A 21,435-nucleotide genomic window follows, 5' to 3' on the forward strand; every position below is an offset into this window, starting at 1 on the left:
AGTCCAGGGTTCGTTGGACCCATCCACCATCACTCCCACCCGTCCTATAAAGACTTTCCAAGTCCTTACATTACGTAGTTGCATCTAACGCCATTGGGCAGCATACAGCCGGACAGGTGCCTTCTGACCGACCAGATATCATAACACCGCTAAAGGTTCCCTCCTGCATCACAAACTAACGCCACCCAGCCGTGTGGCATACTGCGCATAAGGTGGCTTTTGGCGTCGGTGTCTGACAAAGCGGTGGGATTTGGTGGATTCAATTTCAAAGCATATTTGGTTGTATCTTAAATTAGGCTACTACTATTGACTTCTTACTAAAATGTCTTTTCATTTTTCTAAAAACCCGTTGGTAACTAGGGGCAACCAACCCAGTATGTCAGAGTATCTTTGATGGTTAATTACTTCTTGTTACAATAAGCTGTAAGATGAAAAGGATACCCACTCCAAGCCCAAACCTAAAGCTTCCATTCAATATGGGCATGACTATTGAAAAATGTTTTGTGAAGTAAAACCTGTAACACCAACCCAACCAAGAATTCTGATATGTTAGGGGGAAAGTTCAATTAATGTTTGTGAACATGAGCTGCTCTCTCTCAAAGCCAGAAACCAGAGAAGTGATGTTATGTGTATAAAGTCTGGAGCTGCTCAGTAGACAATCAATGGGAGACTGATTTAAATTTGATCTTGCTTTTCCATCAGAAAAAATAAATAAATAAATTGAATTTGTCCATTCAACCACACAAACTATACAACAAACACTACAAGTGTGAATCAGTTTGACGGTAGTGTAAAACATTTTATTCCTGTGCTCACATTAAACAAAAAAAGAATTGCACAAAAACACACAAAGAAACAAAACGCTGGACGCAGTGTGCAGCTGTGCCTGGCACCAGATGTATAGGCTGTATACTGTGGAGCCACGGAATGTTCGTTTCATTTTTTAAACTCAAAATGAGCTTTATTTTACTGCAGTGATCTCAGCTGTGACACAGAAAGTGTACCTGTACACTCAGTGTCATCTGGATCATCTTTCACCAGTCATTGTCTATGGAGCAGCTCCAGACTTTATACAACAGGCTTTAGTTTTTCTGATTTTATAGATTTGAGAGAGCTGTTCTTGTTTAATAGTATTTTGGGAGTGTCTGAGACCACAGGAGTTACATGTATGAATTTTGAAAATGAGCGCACTTCGCCTTTAAGTGAAGACAAATCATGTAACAGTCCACTGGATTATCTAAAAAATCCTTCATCACAAAGGCTGCTCTTCGTTCTCATGAATAATCAACACTTTGGAGACACACTAAATTATCTGTCCGTTGCTCAGATGATAGGCTAATAAATGATCAATATTCAGCTACATTATTCTCTGATCTGATCCATAAACCACATCTGGTCTCACTCCCCCATTCATCGCCACTGTGTCCATGTTTGAGTGTAAAAGTGAAACCTCATTGGCTGGAGAAGAGGATGACAGGCAGGCTGGGGGCGTGGCCTAAAGTCAAACTTTCACATATGTCCCCACAGCCTCCTTGTAACATAGACCTTGATCGCTTGTGCGCCTTTACCGCCACCTGCTGTCTGGATGAGTTCAAAACAGAGTCCAAGTTCTGCAGGAGGGATCCCCCAAACTTTATCATGTCGGATCGGATCATTCAGCAGCCTGGGCACCTCTTGATGTAGCACTCTACCATGTCGGCATGAGCTCTGTCCACAGGTCTCAGTGATGAAATAAAGAAACACATGAATCAGAGCTCGTGATTTCATTTAGCTGGAGCCTCGAGGATTCAGATCGGGATGATGTCATGGCTTTAGACACCTCTAGGTGGCGGTAGAGGTGGGGTCAAGCTGTGTAAAAGTCACACAAGCTGACAAATATATAAACATTTATATGACAGAACATGAGAAGTAAAGACAACATTGCCTATAATGCATTGCCATATGCTGATGCCAACTGTTTTAGAGATGGAAATCTGTTACTGAAATATTTTTAGAACCATTATTACTCTTTCCATAGCTTTTATTTTATTTTATAAAATAATAAAAAAAAATCTAACTTTTTTTTAATGTAATTTATACCAATTTTTCTTTTGAATTAATTTAATTTAATTCATTATTTTTCTTTTTTAGCCTTTTAAGCATTACTTTTACCCTGGCTATTTCTATTACCATCACGAACACCTTAATTTAAGTCCACCTAGCATTTTTAAGTTGGCATCATCAGTATTTATCAAATCATCCAACTCCAGATTCCTCTGTTCGTATACAGTTCCCTGAACATGATCCTTCCCTCATATTTTCATCAGCACTTTCCCACAGTCATCAGTTCCACAACTCGTCAGAATAACTATAAACTCAGTCCTCCTGAGTGTCAAACATCTCCACTACACTTTGGTTTAATTTGCAGAGTTCGGTGATATTTGACGCTCTGCCATCTCATATTTTAAAATCAGCACCTGCACAACTCAAGAAAGCTGTTAAAAGTTTGTTTTTATCTCTTGGGTTTTAGGGTTATTAATTAATTCCATCATTTATTTATTATATTTCAATGGTGCAGTAGGGACCTGAAGGTACAATAATTCTTTGTAACACTGTTGGACAATAATTGGGGCAATAATTCAACTAGCAACACTGTGCAGTTATTCAACTGTGCAATATTCTTTCAGTGTCTTAATATGTATATTTAACATGATGCATATATTGTTTATATTTCTATTTACATACATATTTTTATATTTCTAAAATCTTACATACTGTTTTTATACATTTTAATGTAGCATAAGGCACATATATGTATATTTTCACACACTTACCGTACTTATAATATTATACATATTTTGAATTTCAGATATTTTACATACTAGTGTTAAACACTACAGCATAACACACATATTTTCATTCTTATATTTTTACATACTTCTCACTTTCATACTTCTTAATTCCACTTTCTGTAATTCTCCATGCTTCATGTCAGAGCAGCTGTAACACATCACAGTTTTCCCCCATGGATCAGTAAGTAGGCTTTTTCTAATTCTAATCTTTGTAATTAATGGTTTTTATTTTATTTTCTACTTTGCATACTTGCACATGACTGCTACTGTGTGCAGTCGCATCTTTTGTCTTTCTCTTGTACACATCATTGCAACATTTTTCTTTAATGAATTAAGGAATACCCTGCAGAGAGGCCCTCTGAGGTTTATTTGCACCTCTTCATCACATTGCTGTTGTTTATGTACTAGTTTGTATCTTTTGTATATGTGTTAACACATAAAATAAACTAAAGCAACATACAAACATTGTAAACATGTTGTTTTGACACATTATAGTGTAGGCAGATACATCCTCTTGTTACATTTTAATAATTTAGAATATGTGTCAATAAACTTCTCCCGTGAAGACATATTTTATATAATTAAAACTGTGTTTTACTATATTGTCATTTATTATCTGTCTGTACAGCAGCCATCACCTATAAAAAAAAATCTGTAATTTTACAATACTTTTCCAGTAGCCTATGTTTCACAGCTTTTTCCTGTATTTTTGAAATATGCAAACATAGCAATAAAATTCATAAAGCAGACTGTGAATTTACATCTTTAATATAAAATAACACAAATCTGTATCTGTGAATAACCAAACAATTTTTATTTATTTTTTTTTTTACAAATAAACAGAATATTAAAACACATTTACATATTCACCATAATTTCACATTGCTTTTATTTATTAGATTAAACTGTTCAGTTTAACACTGTAAATACATTTGTACAAGACGTAGTGGTTTTTGTAATTTTATGTAGATTTTTCTGTTATTTGACAGATATATTGTACAATTATGCAAGTTTTCAAAACAAAAGCATTGAATAAATGTGTTTTTATCAGTGTGTGAGTGACCACAAGACGAGTTATAGTTGTTAAACTATACAAATAAACATTTATATTTGGTTACAACCACATTGTAGTGCATTAGAAACCATTAATTAAATGTACTGCAATTAAATGCTCAAGAGAGGGAGGTTATTTCTATTTCTGTTATTGCAACTTGCACAATAATTTGCTGCTAGCGTAAATATTACTGCGACACATCTTAATACACACTTTAAAAAAAACAATTTGTTTTAATCTAAAAAAAAAAAAAAAAAACTGTCCAGGCTGCCTTAAAATTTAAGTTGACTGGATGTGAATACAAGTTGAGGTAGTTTTGCAATTATTCAACGTGTCTTCTCAAATTTAGTCAACTTAATAACTTAAGGCACCCGGACACAACCTCTTAAAGTTAAAATAAATAGTTTATTTTTACAGTGCAACTCCTCCCAGTACTGCAATACTACTGCTACCTTTGTCTCCTTGCAACAATAAGGCTGCTGCTACAAATACTCCCACTATCAGGCTACTGCCTCTATTACCCCTAATTCAGCCTCTGTGCCCTGCACTAACTGCACATACACCACTGTTACTGCTTCTACTACAAGTTAGCTCTACTTTCTACCCATGTAGGATTTCTTTTACAACATTACCCATTTATTTAAGACTGCAAAAGGTAAATAAATAAGATTAAGACAACACAATCCTCAGCATCAAGAGGGAAAATGTACAAATAAATCAGTTTAAAATGTGTCTGTGTAAAAAAGAAGCTCTGGTGGAGTTTATTGTAGGTCATTAGCCTGAATGCCTTTAGTTCCAACACAATCTCTCCTTTCATCTACTTGTCTTTCTTTTTACGTCAAATTCACACTCATGCACGCTCCCACACACACACACACACACACACACACACACACATACACACACACACAGACTGAGTGAGTGAGACAAAGACAGAAAGGCAGACACAGCAGACCGTCTGTATTGCCCCAATAAAAGCCATTAAGCTGAGGAAATGGTGGTTGTGACGGTTGTTTGCTGGTTGTTTTGCGGTTCAAGGTTCATCTGCAGCCTTGGACTCACTGCGTGTTTCTGGTGTTGTTCAAAGTCTGGGTCGGATAAGAAGAGAGAATACCTGACAGAGAGGCTATTTACTACTTTTACTTATTTTTCTTTGATAGTTTGACACTTGGAGTTTATACGAGTGTAACCTGGGGCAGCAATTACCTGCTTAATAACCTGCTCTTTAGTTGGCATGGTTGTGTTTACGATTCAGGCATCATCCAACTCCAATGTGAGCCCATTTAAATGTGCTTCTGGGTCTTTGTCGCAGAAGTGATCATGCATAATGTTCAATTCATTTTATTGCTATGTGAAAACAGCCAGGCAACATGGCCTCCAGATATTTTCTTATTTCCTAAGAGATTATATTTTTATTCAACAAACTTGAAAAGCGTCTGAGACACCACTAAGAGGGGGTGAATTTAAAAAAGTCCTTTATAATTTCCCAGTAACTAACGTTAACTTTAACCACATACATTTGCGGCGTGTGTAAATTAAAAATGCATTTAAAACTATGAAATTGTGTCGTAAAATTTAACTCAAGCTGCATCAAATTAAAGACCACACACTCCTCTGTAGTTGAGAAAAATCTCTCTAAGTTTTAAAAGAGGCAAGTCATCTTAGAGAGAGATTGACCAATATTTTCATAAATTACCTTCAAGTTTACTGAAATATACGTTCAGATTTTGGAAGGAGGATGCAGGGAACACGTCCCCCTCAATATTTAGAACATGTTTTGTCCCCCCAGTGAAAACATAAAAGTAGCACAGGACTTTTATTTTGACAAATGAAAGACATTTCCATCATAAACTCATGCAGCAAAGGCACAAATTGGTGCATACAAATTCACCAGAGTGCAGTAAAGTGTACGATGCAACAACAAACCCCTGTTCATATGTGTCCTGACTGCATGTTACAAAATTGCATGGACACACGTGGCACCTGAAATAATGACTCATTCATAACGATGTGTCAGTCAATATTTAATCACATTTAACTAATCACAAAGTACATCCAAGTAAACCAAATAATTACACTCATATGTTTTAGATTTTTAGTATTTACAGTCTTTTATGTAGAAACACTGACACAAAATAGTCACAATGCTGATATCAAATCTCAGAGATATCAGAATAATTAATACAGATTGCCTTCGCTTGCCTAAACAGATAGATTTATAAGCAAAACAGATGGTGAAATTAGATTTTATGAGGTATTATTAACTTGTGTAAGTTATAAACAAATGAACATGAACAGCAAGAGGATTCATAATTCAGTAACTGAAACATTAATACACAGACACATCTTTAGATTGTCAGCAGTGCAACTCAACATCAAACACCAAAAAGACCAAAAAAATCAAATACTCTCAGAAATGTGAACACCAAAACAGGATGCTCCACAGACGAGCGTATAAAGAGCTACATCCGCATTTCATGTTTCTCTATGTTTAGTTTTTGGAAAGGAAAAAGGATATAAAATGTATGTTGTCATTTCAAAGTTCGGACATGAAGCCCCGAGGCAAAGAAAGGGTTAATGTCTTCACAGTCAGCCACATAACTTCAGAGGGAAGTCAGGTTTGAATAAGGCAAGAAGAAAATCAGGAGTAAGACAGAATATTCATTAGAGAAGTTGCCAGGATGTGTTTGTCCTCGAGAAAAACATGGGGCCTAAACATGAGCCTTGGAGGACTCCTCATGGCAGGAATACTGGATTCATTTATTTATTTATGTCTCGATTAACCTGCCCACATGGCTGGAATGAGACAGGGCTGTGAGAAGAGCGTTCCCACAGCTTGTGCATGACTGAAAGATAGACTGTCTCTTACTTCTTTCTCAATAACCCGTCGGTCAAAACAGGTGATATCCTGTGTGGTACAGCAGTCTCTCTCTTTTCAGTTTCTTCTCTTTCATTCGTCTGTTCTGGAACCAGATCTTCACCTGTCTGCATCAGCAAAGGACATGAAACATTGTTTACAGTTTGATTTATTTGTGCTGTCCCAGCAAGAAAAATGTTGTACATTTCTGCAAATCATGAACATGTTATATTTGCACGTTATTCAGATACACTGAAGCTTGACATTTCAACTGTGCTTTGGTTACCGTGTAGTTAAGTTTAGGTACAAAAACCACTTGGTTATGGTCAGGAAAAGATCATGTTATGGCTTAAAATACCCAGTTTTTGGGGCACAATCCCTGCTGGAAACGAACCATGTCTCTGTAATAAACAACAACTGCTTTTCTGGCAAAGCAGCAATGTCTTAGTAAAAGAACAAACACTTTCCAGGAAAGAAACACCCACATGCAGGAGCTAAAAAGCCGCTGGAAACACAGCAATGTCTCGCTAAAAAACAACTGGGTTTTTTTTTTATTTGTTGTTCTACAGCTTGGCAGATGTCTGCCAACACGCCACCCACCATCCCCTCCACCTGCAGATGACAAAGTCAACTCATTTACTATGTCACTTTAGAAACATCTATATGATACGTATGAAAGAAATGTAACACCGTCATGGTTTGCAAAGCGTACAGTGCCAACTGAGCTGGTTCTAGATGAGTTTAAAAGAGAAGCAAAACACAACAAACTGCAGAATGCAATGATTCTGCATCAGATTGGTTATGCCTTAAGTATACTGTATGTATGTGCCAAATAAATATGATGATGGTGAAGTTTAACAACCAAAAAGATGTGGGTAAGGCAGGGTTCGGCAACCTTTACTATCAAAAGAGCCATTTTTGACAAAAAAGAAAAAAACATTGACACCACAACACAGATTTAAGCCTCAAAATAAAGGTAACACAGCCTTTCAAGTCGAATTTAGCCTATCAATATTACTAATAGATCTAAATGAGCATTCAGTATTTGTTTAGCACAAGGTGGCCCCTCTGCAGAAGGCTATTTATGGTTATTTAGTACTTTAACTTTGCAGCATTGTCGATGGAAGCAAACAAATCTGTCCACATGCTATTTTCCTCTGAGGCATTTCCCTTCTTGGATTTGGAATCCACAGCTAGTCTAGCGAGGAAGACTCAAAACCACTGTAGTCATCGCTAGTGATCTTTTTAGAGGAAAAGGCACCAGGCCACAGACGTATGACGCACATTTTAATTGACGAAATGTTAAAACATTGTGTACAGGCTACGCATTTTTACAGCCGAAGAATGTAAGAATCACTTCAGGCCTATGACAAAAAATAAAATGTTACAAAAAAATAAATAAATAATGGTTAATCATTTCCATATCATTTTCTGTCAAAGCCAGGGAGCCACTTGAGAGAAGCGAAAGAGTCGCATATAGCTGTGGAGCGGCAGGCTGCCTAACCCTTGGGTTGGGACACATCATCAGTTTATAAAGTTTTGAAGCCAGATGTGCCCAGAGAGAGGAAGAGTGTGAAGATGTTGCACGCCATCTTGACTTCCCACTGCACTGAATAAAGGTCTCTCTACTTCCTGCCACTGAACAATTGTTAACACAGGGACAACTAACAGTTAATTTCATTATAAATCAATCTGCTAGGTGATTTCACGATTAATCAATTTGTAATTTGGTCTACAAAAAGTCGGGACACATCTGATCAGCAGTCTAAAACTCAAAGTTACTTAGTGTATGATGAGCCTTACAGCAGAGAACCACAGATAAAAGTTTTATTTTCTAACAATGAATGATTCCATGTATCAACTTAATTCCATTACGTTTTTACTGGCACCATGACATTATTAAATCCACATGGTGAAACATCTTTTTCTCCTTCCAGATTAAAACAACACACAGGCCCACGGTCACCAATAATGACCATTAAATATTCGTTACTAATCAAACTTCCATAGTTTCCACAGCACTTTGCGATTAAGTAGAACCAGACACCACTGTGGAAAATTGTGTGTTTTGTGTTCTGCAGAGTGTGGAGTGTTTAAAGAGTTTCACTGCAGCCTGCAGCCGAGGCTGAGCAACACCTGGTGAGAGGAATAACAAAATTTCAGCCCAGCTGCCGAAAGAAAATGTTGGCATCAGGGACCAAATTCTGGGCCCTGTGCATATGTAGTCTCTGAGGGGCCCCCGCCCTCCTCTCGTGATTCATGTCCCTCTCACGTCCCTCTGGATTTCTATTTTTTTTATTACAAATTCAGTTTGCTTTCTTTTTTTTGGAAAGTCTATTTCTTTTTCCTGGGGAAACACATGACAGTGTATGTTGGTGCTCCAGCAGCAAGTCACTGACTTGGCTCATTGTGTTTAGAGATGAATCCTAGTGCACGGTGGACTAAACCATTTTTGCCTTTAAGGGGTGAGATGGGTATCAGAGAGCTCCCACTATTTTTTTTCAATGTGAAGTTCAGTCTTTCAATCAATTTATTCAGTCAATTTTCATTTAGTTATGGCACTAAATACTTTGGTTTTCGTTGCATCTTTTTTTTAATTTCAAACATTTTATTCCAGGCTTTTTGAGGGCCCCCCTCCAAATGGGGCCCTGGGTAATCAGTACTGCTTTCCCCCGACTATACATCCCCTCTGGTTGGCATTGTACCTTTCTGCAAACCATTTAGTTTCATACACTGTAAAATATTTGACTGTACATTTACGTAAATTATCTGCTACTAGCTACATCACTTTCACAGTAAATGAAAATGTATCCTGTGATCTGACAGCAGTTATGCCTGCATATTACTGTGATTTAGCAGTGTGCTCCTTTAAAATTACTATATTTAACTGTACCTTCACAGTTACTGTACATCTGATTACTGTGATTTAGCGGTATGCTGTTGTAATTACTGTACTAGATTGTAAACTCATAGTTAAACTGCTTCTGTAAAAATATTGTATTTACCTGCATAAATTTCACAATAAAATTCTGAATACGGTTAAATATCACAGTAAAAGCCTGTGAGGTGATAACAGTGTGATTTATTGTGAAATATTACAGTTAAATATTGTAATTTCCTGGAAATAATCTGCAGTATACTATCATCAAAGTTTTAAAGTGACGCAGTATAAGACAGAGGCATATGGTAGTTACAATGGGCTCCAGTACATGCTATAATGATGGGTCCTAGTGCACCCAAGTTACTGAAGCACACACACACAGTTTTAGGCGTACATTTTACCAACAGTGTGTCTTACCACTTTTCTATTATATCATATATATCATATATACATTGTTACATGATTAAACAGAGACTTGATACTGGATGCCTACACACATGTTACCCAGCAGTCATCATCACATATCTGTTTATGACAAAAACTACAAGAAAAAAATGGGAAATTATTAGTTTAACAAAAGATTTTTTTTATGTTTATGTGGAATAAGCACATAATATTGTTATGGATTGATAGTATTTTACAAAAACAGAAAGCCATGATGGAGATGGGTTGTCCTTTTTGAGGGCATACACAGAAAATTGCACCATTTCTTGATTTAAGGTGAGGTCTTCTTTGAACGCAAGCATTTCCAGGTGGCATTCAGGCCCCTCCACCCCACGGGCCCCAATGCAACTGCACTGTCTGTATTTACGCCCCTGATATGAGATGAAACATGACCTTTTCCTGACCATAACCAGTGTGTTTTGCGCCTAAATCTAACCACACCTCAACCACAGCGCTGTTCAAAGTATCCTAATGCAAACATAACGTTTTCCTGGTTTGTAGAAGCGTTAAATGCCAACATCTATTTCTGGCGATTGGGCCTGATCTAAGCTCAGATTAGACGTGTTCTTTGTTTTGCGCAGGTGTAACTGAGCCCCTGTGCCCAGGGTCCAGTCTGACCCACTAAATGTAGAATGAAAGAAACAGTGCAACATGCACGCACCGGTCTGTGAGGCGCAGGAGGCGGGACAGCTGCATGCGTCTGTCCTTGTTGATGTAGATGTTGAATAGAAACTCTCTCTCCAGCTCCCTGATCTGCTGCTTGGAGTAAGGACAGCGCTTCTTTCTCATCACACAGGGCTCTGCTGCGGAGAGACAGAGGGGTGGAGGGAAGAGGACAGGCCAGAGGGGAAATGACGTTAAAGTTACGAAAAACAACAATAATTTACAATCTGTAGAATTATAATCGGCCCACTGTGTGCAGTGTAATCCAACATTAGTGTGAATGTTCAAAGGAGACACCCAAACATAGATATGAGCAACTTTCGACTTACAAAAGTCAAATTCATGCGCATCAGTCTGAGTTTCATTGAATTAAAAATCATTGCATTTAAAGTGAATATCAAGGTCTGGGGTCAAAACAGTGACTTTAAGAAGTCAACATGACGTCATGTTGCGTGGCTGTTTCAGTCTAATTAATGCTCTCATTATAAATGTATATGCATTTGCAATATGCGCAAAAATAGCGTGGTTATTGAGGCCCATGCGCTGTTAGTGCCATGTGACTGTTTGCTCTGTTAGCATGCAGCCAAACACATCAACTGGGCTGCAACTAAAGCTGCCAACAGAGAGGAACATGTAACATAACTTTATTTGGTATATTTGGAAAATAATCACATTTACCCAGCGCGTATGGTTCATAGGAAAGTACGATTTTTATATTCGATGTGGGAGAGATCAGTCATATCAGGTCCAGTAAATGTATCTTGGGTTTTAAGCATGTACCAGAAAATACACGATTATTATGTTTTTTTTAATTATTATTATTATTATTTTATTTATTTATTTTTTAATTTAGGCCTACTTTATTTTGAAAAGACGAACTTGGTCTAATAAAAATATTGAATTATATAATATCAGCAGCACAATAAATAAACCAATACACAAATTAAAGAGTTTACTATGAGTCTATTTTTTTAATCTAGATTTTTATTTTCTAAACAAATGATTATTTTCTGAACCTGATCTGGCTACTGGCCGCATTTCACGCGCCAACATTGTCACTGTGATTTGGTTAATCTCAATGTAACAAAGAGAATATGGAAAGAGACCCCGGAAGTTGAAAATAATTGTGTAATAACTTTATTGACACAGGCTTACATGATGTCAAATAGTTGTACAAATGTCCCGTGACCCTGTCAGCATATGCACGTGAGGTCATGGCGATTTAAAAAACTGGTGTTGGATTAAAATAGTTCCACGTGGTCTCGTTTTAGAATGAAACTATTTAGCTCCATATTAAATTATAGTAAATTCTTGTTTGACCGCGACTCACCCGAGCCATGACTGTCTCCACTGCCGCTGGATAAGGGCGCATCCTCCTCCTCCTCCTTCCCAGCCTGGGGTGACTCTGACCCCGCCCTCACCTCGCTGCTCTCCCCGGTGTGACAGCTCGTCCAGTCGGCCTGATGCGTCTCCGTCTCCTGTTGGCTCCCAAGTGTGATCTCCGCTCTCTGATCCACCGTGTCCTCTGCACACTCGAAGAACTGATCAAAAACAGGCGGCAGGATCCGGTTCCGCTCTTCCGGGAAGCGATGCTGTGGATTCAGCGCCGTGTATCTGCCCGGGAAACTCCGCGGGTCTGCGCCAAACGCCTGTGCGTAAAAGCGCGGACTGGAGGCGCTGTAAACCGCTCCGCCGTACACAAAGCTGTCCTTACCGGCGCTGAATATCGTCTCCGATGATGATGATGATGATGATGATGATGATGGTAAACCCTGGTACTCGTGATAAACTGCTTCCCCCGGCAGGTTGACGCAGGATGTTGGCGCAGAGGTGATGGCGCGGTTCGCCTGGTGGAGAGTCCATTTCCACGGAGGAGGATACTGCTGCCGTGGCTCGTGGTAGCCCGGCAGTCTCCGCGCTGAAGAGGCGCCATGAGCCGGGCTGTTCTCCGCTAGAAACGGTGCAGTGATGGAGCCAAAGTCAGAATTTGGCGGATAGGTGCAGCCCGGTAAATACATGGACTATAAAAATCTTTAAATCCAAAGAGGCTGAGGTTTGGCCAAAGATATAACAACACCCAGGAACTGTGACTCTGTTCTGGGACACTATTTTGGGGCCCGGGAATTAGTTTTCACCCGAAATAAAGTCCTAAATGAAGCGATTATAATCAGCTTAATATGAACCTAACTGTGCATCGTGACCCCCTGAGCCCTCACCGCTAAAACAATAAACACAACTATGATACAGCCTGAATATGAAGCCTGTCACAACATCTCTCCTCCATCCATCCCCCAGTGAAACCAGCTCTCAGTGTCTGTGCAAAGTGAGGAAAACAGTCTTTGACCTTGAGCCTGCCCAAACTGGGTCTGCTGAGTACAATTAACTAAAGGCTGCGCTGCACGTTTTTGTGGTCAGGCCATGTCAAATCCAAGACACACACACACACACACACACACACACACACACACACACACACACACACACACTACGCTAACAATAGTGCTGTAGTTAAGCCTTTCTAACATTCTATATAAAACATAAATACATTGCCAGGAGGTGGAATTTAAATTGAAATCTTCATCTGTATGTGGCCTGTAATAAAAATCGTTTTTGTTTTTTTGCACGCACGCCGATTCTCTAAATTCACGTCATGAGACCTCTGGGATATTTTCGACTTGTAAAACCACATCCCGATGTTGAGAGTAAATTTCTTCGAATAAAGAGCACAAACCAGTCCTGCAGGAAGCTGCACATCAAAGCTCATTTGGACATCTTTGAACGTATAGAGTCCTTACAATGGTTTTTATTCTGTGGGATCACGCACACTGTCCTTTGTGCCCACACTGAGTCCAATTAGAGGAGAATATTCAGCTGGGATGAAAGAAGCTTCATCTCATTATTTTTTGTTTTGTTTTTTATGGAAATATTGTGATTAAGTGATGAAGGGCAGCAACAATCTTACTTTTTATTCACATAATACAATTGATACAAATACTTGCAGTGACATCAACTTACAGTGTGTAATGTCACATTGTGTGTTGAAGAAAAAGGTAATAATTTTACTCCAAAGTTAGGCTCAATAACTAATTCTGATATTTTGCAACTACTGCGTTTTAGCCCAAAATAAACACCTTTATATGCCAAAACATTTTCCCACAGACAGAGGTGAAAGGTGTGAACCCCAAAACTGATTCATGGGGTTCATGAATGATGCTTAAAATAAAGATATTCTTCCGCATAAAAAGATTACACTTGTTCCATTAACCTGTGTCAGTCAACTGACAGCTTATTTTAAGACTTTTTTTTGGGTAGCATAGAATTAAAATAAACAAGTTATAATATCTTACAAAAATAGTTTGACCACTAAATAGCAACACAACTTTTGGATAAAAATTAAGTTGGTTCATCTTAAGCTTTTCAAGGTCAGAGTAAATTATCTTGGTTGTACTAAACTCATTTAGCTAGTCTGATTATAAAAGACTTAGAGGACTGACTCAATTAATAAGATGCATGCACATTGTTGCATTAATTTGTTTCAGTTGAATCAGTGGATTGTTTTTTAGAGTTCAATTCGCTCACTCAACTCAGATTTTTTTTTTTTGAAATGGCTTGCACTGAAAACTTAAAGTTAAATGCAATACCATAACCTTTAAGTTTTAACTTTACACCAGACAAAGATGTGTCACATGACAACAGTCTGACAGGAGTTTTATGTTACTTCAAAAACTTGTTGTTGTTTGAGCATTTAATCCTATGTCACATTAACATAAAATTACCATATTGCTGAGTATTTTTTTTAATGTTTATAAAATACAAACAACATGGTGTGTCATATGTACAAACCACAATATATGTTCTAAATTTAAAGTCAAACGAACATAAAATGTTTTACTGTTGAGCTGGATCCAAAAGTCACTCACTCTAATTAAAATTTACTGGACATAGCTCGCACACACAACTTTGCAGTACAGTCACATGAAAGTTTCGAGTACACTGGACACAGAATAAATGACCCTCATCTCACTCCATATTTCTGTGTGTTTAATACAATATTTCAATCAAATGATAAAATAATTTGTGTTTTAATAACACAGAACTCATTTGAAGTGAGGATATCTAAGATACATAACACAGAGTTATTGTCAAATGATGGCTTAAGTGTCTTTATATGTTGTCAAATTAACTCAAAACTCAAATATTGCAGACTTCACATAACAAGAAATATGTCAAGCTCACAAAGGACGAGTTTTTGTATCACGTAAACATAAATTTTTTATGTCATTTTGACAGTTTGGGACATTTGAACATATTTTACATCAAAGTTTTGAGTCATGGATGGATTGGGGTTACAACAGGCACAAGTGCACACTAGTTAGAAGCTATGAAGCAGACTTTGCATGTAAAGCAGCAATCGTTTAGAGACTTGACATCGGACAGGGGCGTAAATAAAGACAGTGCAGGCAGCGCGATTGAGGGGCCCATAGAAAGACTGAGACCTCCAACAATGTGTTGGGTGGAGAATGGGCCCTTATGACTGATTGCCACCTTGGAATTATGCCTGTGTTCAAAGAGGAACTCCCATTAAATTAAAACCAGTGCCATTTGCTATATGTCCTTGAAAAAGGGAAACTCATCTCTGTCATGTTTTTTTTTATAGTCAATAACATCTATGACAAAATGATACGCTTACTTCAAATTATTTAAATTATTATATTAATAATTTCTTATTTTCTCTGGTAATTTTTGTGATTTACAGATATGCAGTTATGATATGATGTTGTCCAATGTCTCTGATCATGTGACGAAACAACATGTGCATTATAACGTGCACTGGGGCCCGACGTAGCTACCTTACACCACTGACATTGGACAACATCACCATATTACCCAGCAATCATCACTGCATATCTGCATATGATAAAAATACCACAGAAAATAAGATAAAAAATGTTCATTATTCACAGTTTTTCCAGTCGTTTCAACATGTTTCCTGAAACTAATGCCCAGTTTCTCAAAACTCTAAACACAGAGCTGAAAAGCTCCACAAATCTTTTGCAAAACACCTCTGAAAACTATTTTTTATCTTCTCAAAACTGAGTCTTTTCACCAAAACAACAAACACAGCTATAGAGGTTGTCAGCAGTTTTGACGAGGTGTGTTTTAAGGGATGTCTCGAAGGTTTGGAGTGAGGGGGAGTCTGTGATTTAGTTAGGGAGTGAGTTCCAGAGGGTGGAAGCAGCAGTGGAGAAAGCCCTGTTCCCTCTGGTGCAGTGGTGAGTTCAGGTGGGGGGTGGGGGCAAGATGCTGACATCAGCAGACCTGAGAGTGCAGAAGGGAGTGTGCAGGTGGAGGAGCTCTGACAGGCCGGGGGGGGCAGGTTGTGTGATGAGGAGGAGTTTGAAGTTGATACGCTGGCTGATCCGGAGCCAGTGGAGGTTATGAAGGATGGGGTGTGAGAGTGTGTGAGAAGAGGAGCGGCTGAATTCTGGATATATTGCTTTGAGTTTAGAAAAAATGTGATTTTAAATTTTATACATGAACCTCAAATTTTCAGACTTGTTTGCATAGTTCCCTTTTTCTGTGGAGAAAAACTGTAACTCAATAGCCTAGTTGTTTTTTATAGTTTATTTATAGTTTAGTTCATGTAGGATAAGCATGATATCTTGTTATAGAGTGCCACTGTTTAGCAAACAAACAGAAAACCATGACAGAGTTAGCAGATGGCACTGGCTCACAAAATTACCACACTCAATTAAATTTGACTGAGGTTCATCCAGGAACACAGGCATTTATCTGAGATAACAATCTGAGTCAGTTGCAAAGGTCTGTTCTCTGTTCAACATATTGCTGAGGGTCCTGTTGAGACCCACATCATGGACCCCAGTGCAGCTGCACTGTCCATATTCATGATCCTGCCCAGCATTGTGAGAAATATTGCAAAGTTGCTTTTAAACTTGCATAAAGCTACAGATATGCAAACATATATCCAACATATGATATGACTTCAGGCGTCAAACACCAACAAAAAAAGCTGTCCTTTCATGTCGGCATGATATGTGGCCAGTCGCCTTTATAGCTCAATGGCCCCTGGTGGCGTCAGGGTGAAATGTGGCGGGACAGGAATGAAAGTTGAGGTGGTGGAAGTCTGAGTGGAAGGGTTCAATAACCACAGACTTTCACCCGGGAAAGTCAAACACTGTTCTTTTTTCCGAAACCCAGCCACATGTGTGTTGGCAAAACGTAACCAATGCAAACTGTATATTTCCTGTGAAAACAGACAATGCATGTAATAGGGTGAAGTTGACATGGCATCTCAGAACTTAAGCAACCAGCGCACTCAGGGTACCTTGGACATCATATCTCAACGTGGAAAGTCTACAACCAGACACGGATATGTGACAAGATCGGAGTGAGAATGCGTTTCTTTTAGTGGATGCTCATCACCAACTGTTAATCGTCCTCTTCAGATGCACACTGCCTCACTGATTATTGTTTGGAAGACAAAATCTCCAGCCATATGTCCTCACACTGTGGTCCCATGTTCTGCCTGATGAATCAAAAAGATATCAAGGAAAATAGCGTCATTATATCCTGTTTGCAAAATTATTACTGGTTGTAGCTCCCTACAGTCGGAGTGTAATAGTAGTTAACTGTTGTAATGTTCCCTCCAGCTGGTGGCCCATCACTCTCCACTGATAAATACTAAGATAACTTGTAGTTGTTTGAGAAGTCGCAGCAGTCGTTCTCAGATTACATTTTGGTAATTTCCCTATTAAACATAATATATGAGAGCTGTGCTAAAGGAAACCTCTGTGTTGTTTGGGGATTTTCCCATTTATTGCTCAATAAATATGTGTCTGATCATTTCCTGTTATGCATTCACTCATCATGAGGACATCTCACTGAAACACATCAGTGTGTTGTTCTGATGGAAAGCCCATTGACAGCTGACGCCCAGGGTTATTTTTTTGGACAGTATCATGTGTTGGACTCTGACACGTCCTTTGATCAGCCTATAGGCAGATTACAGTGAAGAGCTGCCGAGTATTGACACGTGACAGAAAGTAGTGTCTCAATGATGTTGATTAAGGCTTCTTAGCGACTGTGGCCTACAGTAAACTAGAAGCCACTATGATTTAATATTCTATTGATGAACAAGGGAAAACAGTTGAAGGCTGCTTAACAGAAGGACGGCAAAGGCCAGCCAATGTCTTAGGACACAGGCTGGAAGTTACCGACATACATCAAAATCAAGTTCACAGCATAACAGTAGGCTTTGTGCCGGTGTGAGGCTGAGCTCCTCCCTTCCCTCTCCTCTCCATGTTGCGTAGCCTGTGGACATAATCGGCTCAGGTTCATGACTTCATCATAGCTCTGGAGAGAGAGGAGCGAGGGAAGCCACCGGGGGGTTGGCTCACAGGCTGAATACCTTTCTGTTAGCGTGACTGTCAGAAGAAGAGGCCTAAAGCAGGGCTGGATGTAACTACATTTCCTCATGAACCAATTCAAGACATTTTATAAACGTTATACTTCTACTCTGCTCACTGATGGATTACCGGATGGGCCTAGCCAGGGGCCCAAAATGTCAGGGCCCCCTCTGGTCACCTGCAAAATGTCCCTCATATGAACATGTATCCACCTTAAAGACACGAAAATGACCACAAAGAGACAAAAGGACCTTTAAAGAGACACAAAACCACAACAAAGACATCCAAAGAAACTGCAAAGAGACTCAAAACAACCAAAGAAGGCACGAATACACCTCGAAGAGANTGATGGATTACCGGATGGGCCTAGCCAGGGGCCCAAAATGTCAGGGCCCCCTCTGGTCACCTGCAAAATGTCACTCATATGAACATGTATCCACCTTAAAGACACAAAAAATGACCACAAAGAGACAAAAGGACCTTTAAAGAGACACAAAACCGCAACAAAGACATCCAAAGAAACTGCAAAGAGACTCAAAACAACCAAAGAAGGCACAAATACACCTCGAAGAGACACAAAATGACTTCAAAGAGGTGCAAAGGAGCTGCAAAGAGACGCAAACACACAGTGGCCTGCAGAAGTTTGGGCACCCCTGGTCAAAATGTCTTTTACTGTGAATAGTTAAGAGAGTAGAAGATGAACTGATCTCCAAAAGTCGTCGCCGAAGTCGTCGAAATCAACACTCGTGCAGTGACTTGCGGTGTCAGACACTGATGAAATAAGCCGTCCTTTAACGTCGGCATGACACGCGGTCGATCACCGATACACTTTAACGGCGCTCTGGGAAAACGCTCGGGGAAACACAGTGCACTGCAAACAGCACTGCAAGTACTGGGCAGCAAATAGTCAATGTTAATCACATTAGCTTGGCTTCACCACCTTCACCATGGAAGGACAAATGAAGCGTTTGGTTGGGCATGTTTTTAAGAAATTACTTGACCCTTCGTAGACTTTTATTTAGTTAAATTAAACTGTTTCAGTAACACGTCTGAAACTAACATGTTTAAAAGATATTCCCACCTTTAAAAATCCCACCACACAGAGCCTTCAAGTCTGGTGGGACTTTTTTAGTGAACTTCCTGACGTAGCGACATCTAGTGGATTTTTTTCGCATAACATAACAGAACTGAATTGTAGCGATAGCTCAGTCAGGTTAAGTTCAACACATTTTCCATTGAGATAAAGTGACTCATAACGTGCTCCACCAAAGGATTTAGTAGAATGTTATTAATGCCGGACTTTTACTTTTAACAGAGTATTTTCACAATGTGGCATTAGTAGTTTTACTTGAGTAAATGATCTGAATACTTCCTCCACTGCTGATGTTTAGTTTTCATATGGCCTTGGCTGCCTTGGGGTGCTGCACTTGAAACATCTTCATCATTGTTATGTGGAAGTTTCTCAGGTGTTCATGGACGCTTCTCTGACTCTGACCATGATGGCTGTATGCAACAGCACCAGAGTGACTCCTGGTTACTGATGTGTTTTCTCTACATCAGCAGATTCGTAGCAGGGTGCTTTTGTTTCTGGTTACATCCCATAAATTCACATGATGTGACTTACAACTTGCAGCTTGTTGCAGCCAGAGTGAAGTTTTCTATGTAACATTTAAGTCAATGGACAAACCAGATGTAGAGCTGAGCTGTATTTGGGTCAGCACATATCATATAGGCTGAACAGGCTGCAGCAGAAAGCCCTGAGGCCTCCAGAGGTAATAAGGTCATATAAATACCTGAGAGCTGTTCTGGGATTTCCCCCATTTATTGCATAATAAATATTTATGTCTAATTGAAAGACTTTGGCTGTTTAATGCGCAGCAGGAGGACATCTGAATGAGACACATCAGGACAGTGTCCTCGTGGACAGGCTCGTGTCTTTGAGACCATTTTAAACTCCCTGTCAGGTTGTTGATTTGAATATAAACTCAACATGTTGTATGTTTAATTACTGGAGCACATTGTTGTGACATCAGAACACACGTGATGTGTGGTGGGGTATTTCAGCTTGTGTTAGGCTTCAAACGTAATATGGAGAGAAAAAGCTGAACAATTATTTTCAGTTCGCTTTGTGCTTTATTTTTTTTTGGTTACACAACGTTATGGTGACAAACGGGGTACAACGTGTTTTTTCTTTCTTAAAGTTTTGACGTTTTTAAAGGCTGCCACTGGGAACTAAAGTGATTTTGGTATTACTGGATCTAAATCGATGAACAAACAGAACTTAGACCGAAGATAATATGTGCACGTGGTCTCACTTCAGGCCTATAGGCCGACCATCTGAAACGTCCCAATAGAAACGAGATCAGAATCAGTGACTCCGGTTTCGTTGCAGTAAACTCATATGGATATTATTCTATATTACAAAGTCAATCCTCTTCCGAAAATAATTATCGTTATAGTTATCATTATTATCATTATTATTATTATTATTATTATTATTATTATTATTATTATTGTTATAACAAAACATTACTCCAGTGCTTTTTTAAAATATATTTTTATTTTCTTTTAATTATTTTTTACCATGTTTATTATTATTATTATTATTATTATTTTATCTGAATTATTACTACTATTATTATACTAGTAGTAGTGAAATATTTTCTTTTGGACACTACTGAAATATTTACGCAGTTACGCAAATATCCTGTAAATAAATATATCATGTGCAAATAATTTAAATTATGTAAATAGGTCGAAATTATTATAAACTTATTCTATTTATGCAATATTTTCCTTGTTAAACCTTCAGTGTTCCTACAGTCTGTGAGTCCTGCTGTAACAGCTAATAGTTTGTAGTCTACGTTGTTGTTGTTTCCTGTCTATTTACAGCGAGCTAAACGAATCAAATTTTATAAGCAATCGCGTATTTTGTGCGTGAAAATTCAGTGTATTGCGTCACATTCAGTGAAAAGCAGTCCAGAAAATATTATTAACATTTTGTGCGCTCAGAGGTGAACTTGCACAAGAGAGCAAATAAAACTAAGGACAGAAACATTAAAGGAATACATGTTTTGAATAGTGTTGAATAGTGGCGGAACAAACTGTGATTAACTGAAAAATGGAGCCTTACCTTGTTGTGCGGAGTGAAGGCCGAGCAGCAGCAAATCCAGCCCAACTTTGCGCGCTGTGCGTCGGCGTGGACATTTGTCCTAAAGCAGGTGTCTCCTTTTTTACTGACAGACACACACTGACTGCCAAGTCCAATAAACGGTCTG

General features: G+C 38.7%; 1 protein-coding gene across 2 annotated transcripts; it reads right to left on the bottom strand.

Annotated features, from left to right (window-relative positions):
- Positions 1–5,775: 5,775 nt before the first annotated feature.
- LOC126406805 (homeobox protein Hox-D11b-like) lies at positions 5,776–21,403 on the bottom strand. Of its 2 annotated transcripts, none has more exons than XM_050071315.1 (4): positions 21,291–21,403; positions 12,061–17,277; positions 10,729–10,867; positions 5,776–6,870 (listed from the first exon to the last, which is right to left on the bottom strand). In XM_050071315.1, exons 2-4 carry the CDS (start codon positions 12,746–12,748, stop codon positions 6,777–6,779), a joined length of 921 nt encoding a protein of 306 aa, XP_049927272.1. In that variant the 5' UTR covers positions 12,749–17,277; positions 21,291–21,403; the 3' UTR covers positions 5,776–6,776. The 2 variants fall into 2 exon arrangements, with proteins under 2 accessions (XP_049927272.1, XP_049927271.1); XM_050071314.1 differs by having other exon boundaries at positions 5,778–6,870; positions 10,729–10,870.
- Between the last annotated feature and the right edge of the window lie 32 nt (positions 21,404–21,435).

The sequence above is a fragment of the Epinephelus moara genome, chromosome 19 (assembly GCF_006386435.1).
Source record: "Epinephelus moara isolate mb chromosome 19, YSFRI_EMoa_1.0, whole genome shotgun sequence".
Classification (NCBI taxonomy): Eukaryota; Metazoa; Chordata; class Actinopteri; order Perciformes; family Serranidae; genus Epinephelus; species Epinephelus moara.

Excerpts from the sequence above, each read along its gene's own strand:
- LOC126406805 (XM_050071314.1), bottom strand. The coding sequence starts at position 12,748 with ATGTATTTACCGGGCTGCACCTATCCGCCAAATTCTGACTTTGGCTCC. Across the intron at positions 10,871-12,060 it reads TGGAGACAGTCATGGCTCGG|CAGAGCCCTGTGTGATGAGA; the intron begins GTGAGTCGCGGT and ends GTCTCTCCGCAG. Across the intron at positions 6,871-10,728 it reads CTCCTGCGCCTCACAGACCG|ACAGGTGAAGATCTGGTTCC; the intron begins GTGCGTGCATGT and ends TTGCTGATGCAG.